This window comes from Phoca vitulina, unplaced genomic scaffold (genome assembly GCF_004348235.1).
Source record: "Phoca vitulina isolate PV1807 unplaced genomic scaffold, GSC_HSeal_1.0 scaffold3, whole genome shotgun sequence".
Taxonomy (NCBI): Eukaryota; Metazoa; Chordata; class Mammalia; order Carnivora; family Phocidae; genus Phoca; species Phoca vitulina.
Genome location: NW_022589706.1, coordinates 7,485,979 through 7,501,045, shown reverse-complemented (window position 1 = coordinate 7,501,045; position 15,067 = coordinate 7,485,979). Strand labels below are relative to the sequence as shown.

The 15,067-nt window shown below is 43.4% G+C and overlaps 1 protein-coding gene across 1 annotated transcript in view; it reads left to right on the top strand.

Annotated features, from left to right (window-relative positions):
• The window catches only part of TAPT1 (transmembrane anterior posterior transformation 1), a 60,908-nt gene extending 47,810 nt beyond the window's left edge, over nt 1-13,098 (top strand). The window contains exons 11-14 of the mRNA XM_032400047.1: nt 18-86; nt 2,927-3,003; nt 6,467-6,627; nt 9,036-13,098. Of these exons, the coding sequence (XP_032255938.1) occupies nt 18-86; nt 2,927-3,003; nt 6,467-6,627; nt 9,036-9,253 (525 nt within the window). The 3' untranslated portion in view covers nt 9,254-13,098. The remainder of the gene's footprint in view (nt 1-17; nt 87-2,926; nt 3,004-6,466; nt 6,628-9,035) is intronic.
• Nucleotides 13,099-15,067: the final 1,969 nt, after the last annotated feature.

The window sequence follows — 15,067 nt, the reverse complement described above, 5'->3', positions numbered from 1 at the left end:
CTCCTTTCTCTGTGCAGGCATATACTGATTACAGTGACTCCGTGGCACGGAGGATGGGGTTCATCCCTCTCCCACTAGCTGTTCTAGTAAGTTCGTACTTTTTTCCCTTTTCTACAATGAGATAGCTATTATGATAAAGTATTAATAAATGAATTATCAAGAAGTTTGTTTCAGAAGGACCTGATATAAAAACTAAAGGGTAAATGATCTGGAAGGAAATTTTAAGTTACAGTATTATTCTTTTGGATTTTGAGCTGTCCAACAGATAAGTAATTTTAACAAATATTTTATGTAATGGCTTTCCTGGTAATGAGAGTACTCATTTTTGCTTATTCATTTGGCAAAGATTTTTCTTTTTGAATGGAAATGCCTAGTGGTAGGCATGTGCGACCACTGTAGCGTGTATTAACGGAAGTCTGAGAAGTCGATCCAGCATTTGTAAAAGGCAGTTGGACTGCTTTGATGCAGTAATTGGAGTTCTAGGAATTTATCCTAAGAAAATAGTTATAAAAGGCACATGATCATTTATAGGCAAGATTATGCATTGCAATGGCATTTACAATAGTAAAAGTTTGGCAAGAAGTAAAATAGGTTAAATAAATTTTGTTATGCTCAAGTGAAGACATAGTCCCTGTCCATTATAGTCATTACTTTTTACAATTGTTCCAGAGTTTTTACAATGAAAATTTTTACTGTTACACTCAGAAAATATATACATATATTTTAAATATTAGCACTGAAATGTATTAAATCAATCCAAAAAATAGTCACCAACTTTGAATATTTTTAATGAATTGCTCAGAACAGCCTTGCAAAAAGTTACTGGCCACATCAGGCTGTAATAATGTTAATTAAGGTTTGCTGGCTGTACCTGTATTTGATTATGTTCCTCGTTGGCTACCTACTCTCACATCGAAACAAATGCAACCGTCTTTTTGCCAAAGGACATCTAGAGTTCTCCCCCTAGATGCAAAGTGTCATGGAAGTCACCTAAGAGATGTATAAAGAAATTGTAAGTGATACCAACTGTATTTGAGACCAGCTTGCCTGACCTTTTTTAAAGGCTGGAAGATTAATAGATTTAATGTTATGTAAATTTCATTGTGACTCTCCAGACAACCGCATCCTCAATGTTTTCAGTTCTATTAGTAACTTGTTTGTTACATAATAACATAGCTTTCTTTTGTTTGGGAAAAGGAACTCCTAGAACTGTGGAAAAACAGAGTATTTTAAGGAGTAAAATTGTTTAAGAGATTGATAGGATGTTAAAATTTTTCTGCATTTGTTTCCTAGAACTGGAAACATGATACATATAGTGTAAGGATAAACCTAGGTTGCCTGACTTCTTTTATTTTTAAAGGATTGGTTAAATGATTGGATTTAAATGTGGCTCTGCTTTGCCAAATAATAACTAACTAGTAGCAATTTATTTGCCAGAAAACTCTATTCATAATTAGTATGGATTTTTTAATTTAGTATTTTTAAATTTTTCTCTGGCCTTTGTTTTATTCCTTAAATGAGTTTTTATGGTTGTTGTACCAAAAGATTTAAGTTTAGCTAATAATTGATTAATGAAATGCTTCTGGAGAACCTCCTGCATTTTCAGAGGGGATCATGCGGTTAGGCAGTGATCCAGCGGGTTTTCTCCTGTAGCACTTTCCTCGCAGAGCTCCAAAGTGACCCCGTAGCTTTGGCAGCCATCTAGGAGCCTTGAGGAATATTCTGAGGTCTCTTTAAGGCCCACAAGTGGCAGTGTTTCTCTCTAAACGTTACCTTATGTCCTAAAATGAAATCATATCCAGGCAGTGTAAAAGAAATGATATATTAAGGTCTCATGGAAATTAAGCTATAGACATCATACCTTAAAATTACCTAATAATGTATTAGATAAAAATGAAATCACTTAAGCCTTGAATGCAGCAATTGGCTTGCCTTTCATATTAATCAGTAAAATCCTAGAGCCACGTTAACGTCCACCACGAATACTTGTACAGCAGGTCATCTCCCCAGTAGAGCCTGTGACAGACAAGGACTTCCATATCAGTCTTCTCGTAGTGGACCTTCAGGAACACGTGACAGTTCCCTCGATCTCTACCCAGTTGTTCTTTTACTAAAAGCATTTGTAAAATATGGTTTAAAATGTATCTTACGGTATTTATTTAAGACACTCTAATAGAGTTCCACTTGATGATAACTTAACATTGCTGGATAAGGTCTGTTATTTTCCCAGACTTTCCATTTACATGTAGCAGTCCCACTAGACCCTGAGATGTAGACACATTATTAAGCCGAACCTGTAACGTATAAATATTTTCCAGTGACAGACCCACCAGATTAATTCAGCACACTTCCAAGGACAATGCTGTGATACTCCGTTTTTTCAAACAGTACACAGCTCCTAAGGCTCCCTTTTCCCTGTCTTCCCCGTAAGTCACTGTGGGTTCCTAAAAAGACTCTCAAGGAAAGACAAAGCAAGAACAAGGGAAGGGCGTGCTACATGGTTCTAGCTCTGGTGGGCACACATGCAGCAAGATGAATTTATTTGTATTTTCCAGAGTGATTTTTCATTTTAAAAAATCAGCTAATTTGCATCTCGGTGGGGGTACAACTAAATGTGTCATTCACGAACCTAGATACAGTGCCCGACTTCAGAGAGTCAGCAACAGCTGAACATGACATTAGCCACAGGCATCCTAAATTTGCCTGAACAAATCCAAATCGACCACAGAAGTTTTCACAAGCAGCCAGATGTTCATGCAAATTGAAAAATCTAGAACTGCTTACTTGGATTTAGACAAAGCCTGCAGGAGTGTATCTAAAATGTTGAAATCAGCATGGAGAAGTCTTTATTTAAATATTAACTAATAACTCTGTGGTTGTATGTTTTGTTTGTGTGTTTTTGTTGTTTTGGTTTGTTTCTGGCTAGCTCATCAGAGTTGTAACAAGCTCAATTAAAGTGCAAGGAATCCTGTCTTATGCCTGTGTCATACTCTTCTATTTTGGGTAAGATTAACTGTTCTTGAATATGTTTTTGATTGTACAGTAAAGTATATATGCAAGATGTAATGGAAGTTAATTGCAACCAAATCACCCTACATCCATTCTCACTGGCCCGGGGCTCCCTTAACAGCACATACCTCCAGTTGTGTTCGTGACTTGGTGACATTCAGTGAAATATGCTGCTGTTTGGTACTAGTATTAATAGCACTTTAGATTTTATTTTAATCTTTAGCGGAATCAGTTAAAGCTCTTTCTGCTTAGGGTTTCAGTTGCATTCCTATTTCCTTTCACGATAAAATCTGCCATTACAATCAGACATTTTCCTGTGTTTAAAAACATCTTTAACTCAGTGAATCCATGGGGCTCTCCCCACCGAGGTTTTGCTCAGGTTCTAGGAGTCAGGATGCCCCCCCAGCCATCAAGCCTCTGTCCCTGCAGTGTCCCAAGCCATGTCATCAGTACCTTGATTGGTGGCTTTGGTTTGACACTGGGCACATAGGAAATTGTGTTGAGGCAGGGAGCCCGGGGCCTTGATTTCTCCTAGAGCCTGCCCCTTTTTCATACTACAGGAACTGACTCACAGCTTCTAAAGTTCAAGGAACCATACACATCTCTCAGTTTTTTGACATTAAAAACCATGAGATCCTGCATCTCTGGTGCAAATGCTCACATAGCACTCCAAAGTTCTTGGCATTGTGCCTTGTTCATCAGGGGCTGTTGCTATAATTGCTTCCATCTTTGTTTAACAAAATATTCTTTTGTTCTTCTTTTGACCTAAACTGGGAAGTGAAGCATGTGTATGCAACATTGAAAAACCTTTGTTTAGTTACAGTTGTGTGTGTGTAAATCACCGAAGTGGACGTGCCTTAAGCTGAATGACTGAAAATTCACGACGCCCCCATCACTGTTCCCCTCGATAGTCCACAGAGGCCCAGCTGCTCACTGACCTTTCCACTCTACTCATTTCTCCTTATTACCTTATATCAGGGTAGTGCCCAAATTATCCTCTCCTCCTTCAAAATCTTTCCCAAACCACCTTGTCCCTGAAGCTTTCTTTATTCTGTGACCTCACCAAGCCCAGGACTCTCCCTTGAGTGTGGACAAGTCAGAATTCAGTTGGGCCTCCTGGCACCAGTGCTGGGCTTTCTCCCCACCGCCTCAGGTTCTGCCTCTTTCCCCCCAGACTTGCCATGGCCTGAGCTGCAGGTGGAAGGCCTCTGCCCTCCTCCTGCAGTCGGCACTCCTCGGTGAGCACCCGCTAGGCGCCAGTTACTGGGCCTGGGGCAAGACTAGGGCCCTGCCTTTGTAGCACTGAAATTCTAGTGGAAAAATAGACAACCAGAAAAGCAAATCTCTGTAAAGTGAGAGTTTATAGTAATCGTCAGGAAGAAAAATAGGGTAGTGTAAGGAGATGGAGAACAGCGGAAGTGCCTGCCTTCCAGCCTCTCTGGTGAGCTTCAGTGGAGACCAGCTGGAGTGAGGGAGAGAGCCATGCGGATGCCTGGGAGGATAGCAGACTCGGCAGAGGCGACACAGGACAGGCCCGACAGGAACAGCAGCGGGGAGCCCGGAGCACAGCGGTCGAGACGGAGCGTCGCGGAGGACACCCAGCAGCCCCGGGAAGGGCTCGGGTTCCGGCTGAGGGAAGGAGGAACCCCTGGAGGCTTCCGAGCAGAAGAGGGCTAGATCCAGCTGGCTTCTGGCCAGGACCACTCCGGCGGCTGTGTGGAGCACGGCCTGGAGTGTGGCAAGAGGAGAAGCAGACCTCGGGCCAAGTCAGGAAGCGCTTACGGGCCTCCCAGGGACAGGGAACTGTGGCTGCCACGCCACTGGTAGCGGTTGGAGTGCTAACAATTTGTCAGCTGGTGGCTTTGTTGAAAGTGGAGCCAGACAGGACTTGCCGGTGAATGATTGGATGTGAGGTGTAAGGGAACCTAAGGAATCAAGTGTGATTGCAGGGTTTGGGGCCCAAGCAAGGAGGGTAGTGGAATCGCCATACTGCAGTGGGGAAGCCTGTGAGAAGTACATGCGGCTGTGATTTTGTGTTGTTTTCTTTTGTGTTTTGGAAGGCTTGGCTGTAGTAAGTTTGAAATCCTGTTAGATATCCCCAAGGCAGGGTCAGGGAAGCAAGGGAAGGTACGAGTAAGGAGTTCGGAGCACAGTCGGGTCTGGGGATAAATTGGGGAGTGTTTTGCCGTGAAGATCCTGGGGGCCATGGATCTGATGTGAGGTCCTCCCTGGATGTTTGCATTCTTAGCTCCTGGAGGGGAGAGTCTAGGGGCAGTGAAGGAAACCTGTTTGCTTCTTTCTTTGACCTCCCTGCCAGGCCCCTCCTTAGCCTCGCCCCCACTGACTCGCAGTTTCCTGTGATTGTCAGGATCTCACCTCAGCCATAGAGATAGCAGCCGCCTCTTCACTCGTGACACTGGAGTGGGGTCCGTGGTTGTCATTTAAGGTCCCCATACATGAGAAGATACCAACATGAAGAGTAGTTTTTCAGAATTTTTTTTGCCAGATTTGTATCAGATACCTTAAAATGTCGTATACATTTTGGTCCCAGAAATTCCACTTCGATAATTATAGCTATCTACGCATTTATCTTAAGGAGATGCAGATTTAACCTAAGTTTTCCTAATTAGAAACCTTTAAATAGAAACAAAATACTGGAAATAACCCAAATATCCAGAAATTAAGAGCTTTAGGGGGTAAGGGCTTCAGGCGGCTTTGTTATATGGTAACTCAAACAGTGAAATATTATAAGACATTAAAATAATGTCCCTGAGGAATATTAACTGGTAGGGAAAATATTCATAATAATATATATGTAAAACAATAATAGCATTTAGCAAAATTGGTGGACATTTCTGTGTGCCAAGCACTGTTCTGAGCACTGACTGGAATCACGACTGGATTCATGGCTAAGAAATGCACTCAGGTCCACACAGATTCTAAGCAGTGAGTCAGGATTTGAACTCAAACACTTGGCACCCAGAATCTGCCCTGGCCCCGAACTCCAGCCCCTACTGCTTTGTAAAATAGACTCTGTTTCTAAACAGTGGAAAAGTACGGATTGGTATAAATTCATAAAAGCGACTGAAACATAGCATACCAAATATCACAGTGAGTAGTGCTGGACTCTGGAATTAGAAGTTATTTTTTGTTCATCTACATTTACTAAATACATTTGTTTTGCAGTGAAAGAATAAATGTTAAATATTTGTACCAGGTAAAACTTCAAAGTGGTACAATTTCTTGTTGTAATAAGAACTAAGGAATCGATCAGGCATTTTCCCTTGTGGTAAAGAAGCCTCATGGGAAACTCGCCCATCCCAGACTCGGGCCTCCGGCTCCCGGGCCCACGCTCCTCACCTGGCCCCGTGCCTTCTCGTTAGCAGCGGTAGAAGATGACGTTCGCTGTGACTGAGATGAATTCCAACCATGGGTGTTTGTTTCCTTCTGGTTTTAGGTTGATATCCCTGAAAGTACTTAATAGCATCGTGCTGTTGGGGAAATCATGCCAGTATGTGAAGGAGGCCAAGATGGAAGAAAAGTTGTTTAATCCCCCTCCAGCCAGTGCACCAGGCAAACCACCTAATAAATCACAGAACAAATGTAAACCCTCTCAAGGTACGTTTGGTTCCTTCCATCCCTTGTGTGAATCATTTTCCAAAGAGTTAATGATCTGAATTTTTCCTAGTAAATCACCGTTTGGTCAGTGTTTCGCAGTGCTTTCAAGATTTGATTTCACTTTGCTGAGTTGTCTTTAATATTTGTATTTTAGGTCTCATCGCAGATACACCTAACACAGTGCTCTGAGTTTTTACATTTATTCCTTATCCAGGAGATGATCGTTGAGCACCTGTTACAGGACAGGCCTGGGGATACGGCAGTAGGGAGGAAGGGCAGCGCCGATTCTGACTTGCTGGGGAGACAGGGAGAAAGCGAGGGGGCAGTGGTGCTGTAGAGAAAATGACAGCCGGGTCAGGAAAGGGAAGTGTGACTGGGAGTCCAAAACTCCGCCAGCCAAGGAAGCGGCACCTTCCTGGGAGGAGGAGCACCAGCAGCATGTGCCAAGGCCCAGGGTGGGAACCTGCTGGGCGTGTGGAGGGACCCCAACGGCCGGGTGGCTGGAGTGGACCCATCCACGGGAGAGGGACTAGAGAAGGAGTCAGAGAGGCCACCCTGCTGTCTGCCGTGCGTCTCTTGCTGTGTGGGAAGGCTGTGTTTCAGGATGGGGAAGTGCATTTCAGACAAGTGTCTCAGTGCCCCTGTAGGGTGTTTTGGAGATCAGGAGACCACAGGCCAGACACCATGAAGGAAGGTGGTGCAAGAGGAGTGACGTGATCCAGCTGGATCACTCTCCAGCTTTGTGGGAAGGAGACTCAAGGAGAGCGAGCCAGAGGCAGAGGCCAGCGGGGAGGCCGCCTGGGTCAGAACAGGGGCTAGTGGAAACTGTGGAAAGAGCCACGATGTCCATCGACAGATGAATGGATAAAGAAGATGTGGTATATATATACAATGGAATATTATGCAGCCATCAAAAGGAATGAGATCTTGCCATTTGCAACGACGTGGATGGAACTAGAGGGTATTATGCTGAGCGAAATAAGTCAGAGAAAGACATGTATCATATGACCTCACTGATATGAGGAATTCTTAATCTCAGGAAACAAACTGAGGGTTGCTGGAGTGGGGGGTGGGGTGGGAGGGATGGGGTGACTGGGTGATAGACACTGGGGAGGTTATGTGCTATGGTGAGCACTGTGAATTGTGCAAGACTGTTGAATCACAGATCTGTACCTCTGAAACAAATAATGTAATATATGTTAAGAAAAAAAAAAAAGGGGGAAGAATGAAGGGGGGGAATCGGAGGGGGAGACGAACCATGAGAGACGATGGACTCTGAAAAACAAACTGAGAGTTCTAGAGGGGAGGGGGGGAGGATGGGTTAGCCTGGTGATGGGTATTAAAGGGGGCACGTTCTGCATGGAGCACTGGGTGTTATGCACAAACAATGAATCATGGAACACTACATCAAAAACTAATGATGTATGGTGATTAACATAACAATAAAAAATTTTTAAAAAAAAGAGAACAGGGGCTAGTGGTGTGAGCTGGGAGCACTGGCCAGATTCCAGATAGGTCTGGAAGAGCACAGGATTTGCTGATGAGGTTTCACAGAGTGAGAGAGAGAGAGGAAGGATGATTCCAGGGCTGCTGGCCTGGAAGATTTGGAGGCAGAAGTGGGACACGGATACCGTGTTTGTCATTAGATGGCAGTCCTGTCTGTTCCATATCCGTTCATAGGACTTGTTGTTTAAATGGCTTAATTTTAAATACGCGGAGCTGCTGTGTGCCAGGTAATATCCGGGACGCTGGAGACACAGAGATAGTGAATCGTGCCCGCAGGACCTCCCAGACTGACAGGGGAGGTGGCAGAAGCGGGTAATCCAGAAAGGGGAGCTGGTTGTCGGCAGGCGTGGGGCAGGGGAGGGGACAGGAGAGGCTCCCATCCTGGAGGTGGTGATGCCTGAACTAAATTTCAAAGGGTAGACGAAGTGAGCATAGGGGAAGGGGCCTCCGTTTGGACTTCCCGTGGGTGGAATGCTCAGGGCTGCTAAAGTGACTACACGAAGAGGGTGGATGTCCTCGAGTCCGCTCGCCCCTGACATCCTGAGTGTGGGAGCCAATGCTAACTTTTCAGGCAACAATCATTAGGACTTGGTCATGTAGGAGGGAGTTTGTTATACGGGAGTTCTGATCTTCCCAAAATCAGGGAGTGGTGTTATTTGTGAGATACTATCCACAAATAGCCCTTCTATAAAATTTTAATTGAGCAAACAAATGGCGTAGCCCCTGAGTTTCATTATAAACCATGGCCGCTTATATGCCCCAGGCTATTTAGTGTTGACTTGCTTTACCTTAAAGTATGGGTGATGGACACTTCCTTCCATTACCACTCTCTTGGTAAGCTTGTATATATTATGAGTTGGAGGGAAATCCTTTTCTAATTAGCTGGATCTGTTTTTCCACAGAGGAAAACCTGTCCGCTTCGGTCACCAGCCAGCCTATTCATCCAAAGGAAAATGTCATCCCATTACTTGTGGCAAGCAGTTCTGATCAGTTTCTCACAACTCCAGATGGCGATGAGAAGGACATAACGCAGGAAAGCTCTGAATTAAAGCACAGATCCTCAAAGAAAGATTTGTTAGAGGTAGACAGGTTCACAATCTGTGGAAACCGAATCGACTGAACTCTGTGGCCTCTCGTGCCCAGCGGAGTCCCGGGGTGGGAGATGCTCTGCTCCCGGGACGGACAGATGCGAAAAATGGCACTTAAATATTTATTTAAAAACTTAAATTATTAATGGAAAGCGAATCTTAATATCTTTCTTCCAGTAATGGGGTCTGGCTGCAGGTCAGGTCGCAGAAGAGCAGCGACCTCCAGCCTGGACTCTGGAAACCTGACGGGTTGGAGGAGCCCCACCTGCTCAGTAGAGAGCAGTCACCCCCGGGCCTCACGGGCGAAATGTCAGAATCACTCTGCTTCGTCAGTCCGCGCTTCCAGAACATCAAATTGCCTTGAGGCCTCTTCAGTACAAGGATATACCTGGAAAACTGTGAAGCTTTTCCCATGACATTACCTTTCCAGTCCCATACTATTTTCACAAACAGTTTTCAAACTGTCCTTCATCTGCCAAAGCATTAAAAAAAAAATAATTAAACGTAAGTCAAGATAAATGTTCTTACCGCCAGAATAATCCTTGAAGAAGATGTATCTGAATTAATCAGAATAAAAGGCTACCTAAAATAATTCATGATGAATAGTAACATTTTATAGGAAAAAATCCTAACCCGGTTTGTTTATTTAAAAAATATTCATTAATGAAGGTTGCATCACGGAGAAAAATGTTTCATAATTTTTCAGTTTACTCTTTAAAGCAAAATGTGAGCTGTGTATTGTTCCATTGCAATGGATAAAATAGAAATACCCTTACAAGAAGGCACTCTTTTATACTGAAAAAGAGCAGTGTTAACTTTAATGTATGGTTAACTGGTTTCGCTTTAAAACGAATTGCTTCATAAATTGTTACAGTTAAAAGGATTCGGTGTTGAATGGGCTAAAGAATTGTCAGTGTACAAAATCCAAAGGTGTCAACTTTAACAGTTTTTTAAAGTGGCAGCTTTAAAGCAAATATTCTAAATGGTTTGGGTAGCGTCTTGCTTGGGCTTATAAAATGCGGGAGTCCTGCTGATTGGAGCGTCCGTGGGGGTGCCTGTGCTGGGGGCCGGCGGCCGTGTGTTTGGGCTGCGAGCGCGGCTGTCGGGGGCAGCGAGGTGTGTGTGTATGGACGCTGGGAACAGCAACCAAAAGGTGCTTTTTGGTTTTGTTTGAGATCAAGATTCCATTTCTGCTAATTACTAGCTTGTGGCCCACATCATAAGTCATTTCCCACCACAGTTTTATCTTGAGAAACCTTTCTGCATTTTTATAAAAATTCTACAGCGTCTCATTTCAAAATGTGCAGATGTAACTGTTAACTGTCATTTCCTTTCATGTTTTCATGTTGAAGTTCAGCTCTTGTGCTGACCCTTCGGGCATATGATATGCAGAAGATAAATTTTAGGGGATCCGTCTCGTTCCTGGGTGAAATACAAAGCATGCTTTAATGTTTTGGCTTCTTTGGCTTCTGTAGAAATATGGAACTGAATCTTAATGTTTTGCATTAACTAAAGAAATATGAAGATTAATGTTCACGTAGGGTAAAAGAGGATATCTTACTGAAATGCTTTTGTGAAACCAGGAAGTATTTTAAGTTAAAAATGAAAAGACTCGTATTTTGTGTATGTTTCAACAAAGCCCCATTTTAGAATTCTTCTTATATCCATCTCCTCTTCACCACCAAAAGGAACAGTGTCCACGTGAATGGAATAGTTTGGGGGAAACTTTGCCAAACGTAGCCCTGATCAGAGCAAGAATATGATTTGGGTATATCTTTCAATTCAGCTTGAATTATCCTGTTATTATTGTGCTGTCATTTTCGGAAGATTTCATTTCCTTTGCAGAATCTATTGGGAGTTCGGAATGATGTTCATTTCCTCTGTTAAAATGGCATTCAGTACTAATTTTATAAGTGCATCTTGTGTGAAACTGAATAAATTCAATTTTGTAATCTTTTTTAAAAAGGTCACTGAACTTATTTTAATAACGTTTACTGTTATATTCGCTGGAGTAAATTTCCCACTCTGTAATAAGAATTTACTTCTAATTTACAAGTGACAAGACTGTCTAATTTGAATTCTTCTCTTGGTCTTAATGGTGGCAAAATGTTGGATTTTTGTTCTGGGGGGTGAAAAAAAGGCCAGTACTTGATCACAGACCATTTCCTATCTCTCAGCCGATGGAGGCGCTTGCATTTGACAGGTGTTTTGAATGTCACACAATGTGTTTTTCACATCTGAGAGTCAAGTTCAAGACAGTACTTTGCTTTTTAAAAAAAATTTAAGGCACAACATAGGTCAGACTCTAATTAGCTTTTCCTTTGGAACAGAAGCATAAACATCAAGGGTCATTCAGGAGCTTGTGCAAATTTTCTTTATACTTTGTACTTCTGTACTTTGGCCAGTATTTAAACTGTACACTCATTATATGTATACATGGAAGAAGCGTGTTGTAATTAGATCCCCAAAACATTTCTGCCACTGCTGCTAACTCAGCAGCGGACAGTATAAGTTCACAAAATCATTTAAAATCACTACATTTTGATATGTTTCAGGTTCATTTATTCTTCCAACAGGGATTTACGAATCACCTTATATGCCAGGAGGCTTTGCTAAGATGCTGGGATCAGCAGTGAGCCCAACTCCAGCTCTTCTGGGGAAGACCAGTAGTAAACAAGTCAGTAAGATAGCGTCTCCTGGAGACACGTTGCCTAATGACCAGAAGACCTTTCAGGTTTGTTTCAGATCTAAAATAAATATGGTTCTTTAACATTTTATAGAAGTCTGATTTTTTCCCTATTGTATTTTCGTAAAATAAAATAATTATGTAGCAGTTTCACAATACTTCTATAAAATAGAAACAGGGAAATAATTTTTTTTTTTTTTTTTTAAATTAAGACTGCCAGTTGTCCACCAGAATCTGTTCTGTTCCATGAACAGAGTTGCAGCTGAGCACGTAGCTGCCTTGACAGTCGGGGACTACATCCCTGAGTCCTTGCTGTTCCTTGTGGCCTCATGACATTCCCACCAAGGGATGGAAGTCAAAGGGATATATGCCAATATGGACCCCCTTACACCTTCTCTTCCCTTCCCACCAACTGTAACCCAGAGAAGGTGTGACTTTGCCCCAACCATGCAGATAAATGCCACGTCCATAGGATGGCAGGGGGACAGATCCTGGGTCCCTGAAGCCTCTGTGGAGCAGAGTCGCCTGTCCACTAGGAACACTCAGACGACACATGAGAGAGGAATAAATGCCTTTGTTTCTAAGCTACTGAATCCAGAGGGTCTATATCAGCCCAAATTAATACACTAAGAAATCTGGAGGGGTCTATTTAGAGATCTTCACATAAATGTGGTGAGGTGTTCGACCTCTAAAACACATACTTCTGAAAACAGTCTGGATTCTCATTCGTACTCTTTGTAGGGAAAAGCTAAAGATGACTATGTCCCACTCATTCAGAGGTCAGACTCCAGCACTCTTGGTCATCTTGAACGGAACCTTAAAATTTGCACATAAACGGCAAAGTCCTATTTGTTCATATACTCTACTGACGAGATAGGCCTTGCTCCTAATCGCTCAGGAAATTGTGTACAGGAAGAGTGAATGATAGATCTAGTCTAACAGCACAGAGAAGTGGAAATAAAGGAGTTAATACATCAAAAGAGCAGCAAAGGTATGGTCATCTGGGGCCTGTTTGAGGCAAATGGTTCTGTGCAAGTGATTGCTCGAAATATCCCTGCGTTAGGGTTCAGTGTGATATGCGGCATTCGTGAGTGCCTGAGACATAGAGGATGGTTTAGGTCATGTTTAATCTGATTGAGACATGTCTACAATTGAGGAGGAAGTTGTTAAGGAAATTGGCATTCTAAGAGAGTTTTAGTGATCTGAAAAGTTGGCTTACAGGGAACAGCTCGTGTTCAGCCATGCTTGCTTGGTCTAAATTTCAATAAGAAAAGATAACACATTTTGACAAGTTAGTAGAAGGCCCCTTTGGCGTAGTGCAGTAAAGGTGTACTGGAAGTTGTTTGATACTTAATGAAAAAGAAGGGTAAGTATCCGCACAGCATATTTCGCTCTCAACTTACAACTTTTTTTGGCAGGTGGGGAAGTTAAGGGCAGTGGGGGGAGGGGAGTCTTGGGGTTCAGGTGACACCTTTAAAAAAGATTGAATCAGGAATTGTAGAATGTATAAGCTCTTGAAGGGTGAATTGTAATTATTTTTAGTAAGCGTATTCTATTTCATTTTAGATATGTCTGCATAAGAATATAAACACTAGGAAGTCGCTATAATATCAAGATTAACCAGATAGAGTGAAATACAAGAAAAATGCATAAATATCTTGTAGGGCTTGATTTAACACATATTAATTGCACAGTCACTGTGGAAAGCACAGATGTAAATAAGCTCTGCTCTGCTCTAAGTTCTCGCGGGCAGACTGATGGTTGAACTGGCTGGGCAATTCCAGTCCTGTGACCTAAGTGCTGCCATGAATATGGGTACTGGTTGCAGCAGAACATGTAACTTAGACAGGGCCCCAGCATCTATCTTGTACGGTTCCTGGCATGAGCAGGTGGCCAATAAATACTTATTGGATGACTAAACATATGAGCCATTGTGGGGAATGTTCACTCGGACCGCCTGAAAAAGAGAGTAGGAGTGAGATGGATAAGAAGGAAAGGAAGGGTGAGCCAGACAGGGACGAAGGAGGAAAGCACAGCATGGCCCCACATGGCCTCCCATGGCTGAGTGTTGTGTGCCAACCATCATGCTGAGAATACGAGAAGGAAGAGCTTCAGTCCAGAGGGAAGGTGGAGAAGGAGGCAGGGGCTAGATCTGGAGAGCTTTGAATGCCTTACCAAGAATCTTGGACTTGATCCTGCAGGCGATGGGGGGAGCTTACATGGGATCTTCAATTGGATCATTGGAGCTATCAAATGAGAGGATAAATGAGAAGAAAAAAAAAAAGCTACTTGTAAACTATAAAGGGTTAGGTAACCTGTCCAAGGTCACACAGGTAGCGCATATCAGAACAGAAAGTTAAACCCCTTCCCTAACTGAGAAGGCTGTGGTGTCCGCTGCTTTTGGGAGGAGAGAGAAACAGAGACCAGGAGACCCTGCGACCGTGGCCGTTCCCACCAGAGGAACAGGACTTAGCGGATGTGGGGCATGGTGACCTTTCAGGATGTTGGGTGTCTAAGACGTTTGCCCCTCTGGGAAGCTCGGGGAGGGCCAGCTGGTTGTGTGGGATTGGAGGCAGGGACTTGCTCTATGACACTGCAAACCTGCTTATCTGTAGATCAGGCTTGATAATACCCACTTCTCGGGATTGTTGGGAGGAATAAGAGTGCATCTGACGGGGCGCCTGGGTGGCTCAGTCGGTTAAGCGTCGGACTCTTGATCTCAGCATCGTGAGATCGAGCCCCTCATCAAGCTCTGTGCTGGGCGTGGAGCCTGCTTAAGATTCTCTCCCTCTGCCCCTCTCCCCCCAAAAAAGAGTGCATCTGACGCTCGAATTGTTCACTGTGCAAATCTAAGTTGGTGACCCTCATTGCCTGAGACCTCAGCCTAGATTAGTGGTCCTCAAAGTGTGGTCCCCAACCAGCAGCATCCCATCACCTGGGGACATGTTAGAAATGCAGATTATTCTCTGCTCTCACCCAGACCTGCTGAACAGAAATTCTGGGACTGGGGCCGGACAATCTGTTTTTACAGCTCTCCTGGTGATTCACAAGCTTGTTAAAAGTTTGAGAACCCAGGCCTAGAGCCATCACTCTCTAGGATCTAGATCTCAGAATTATGGGGCTCAAAACAACCCCATCTGCATTTCCCAAGGTAAAGATT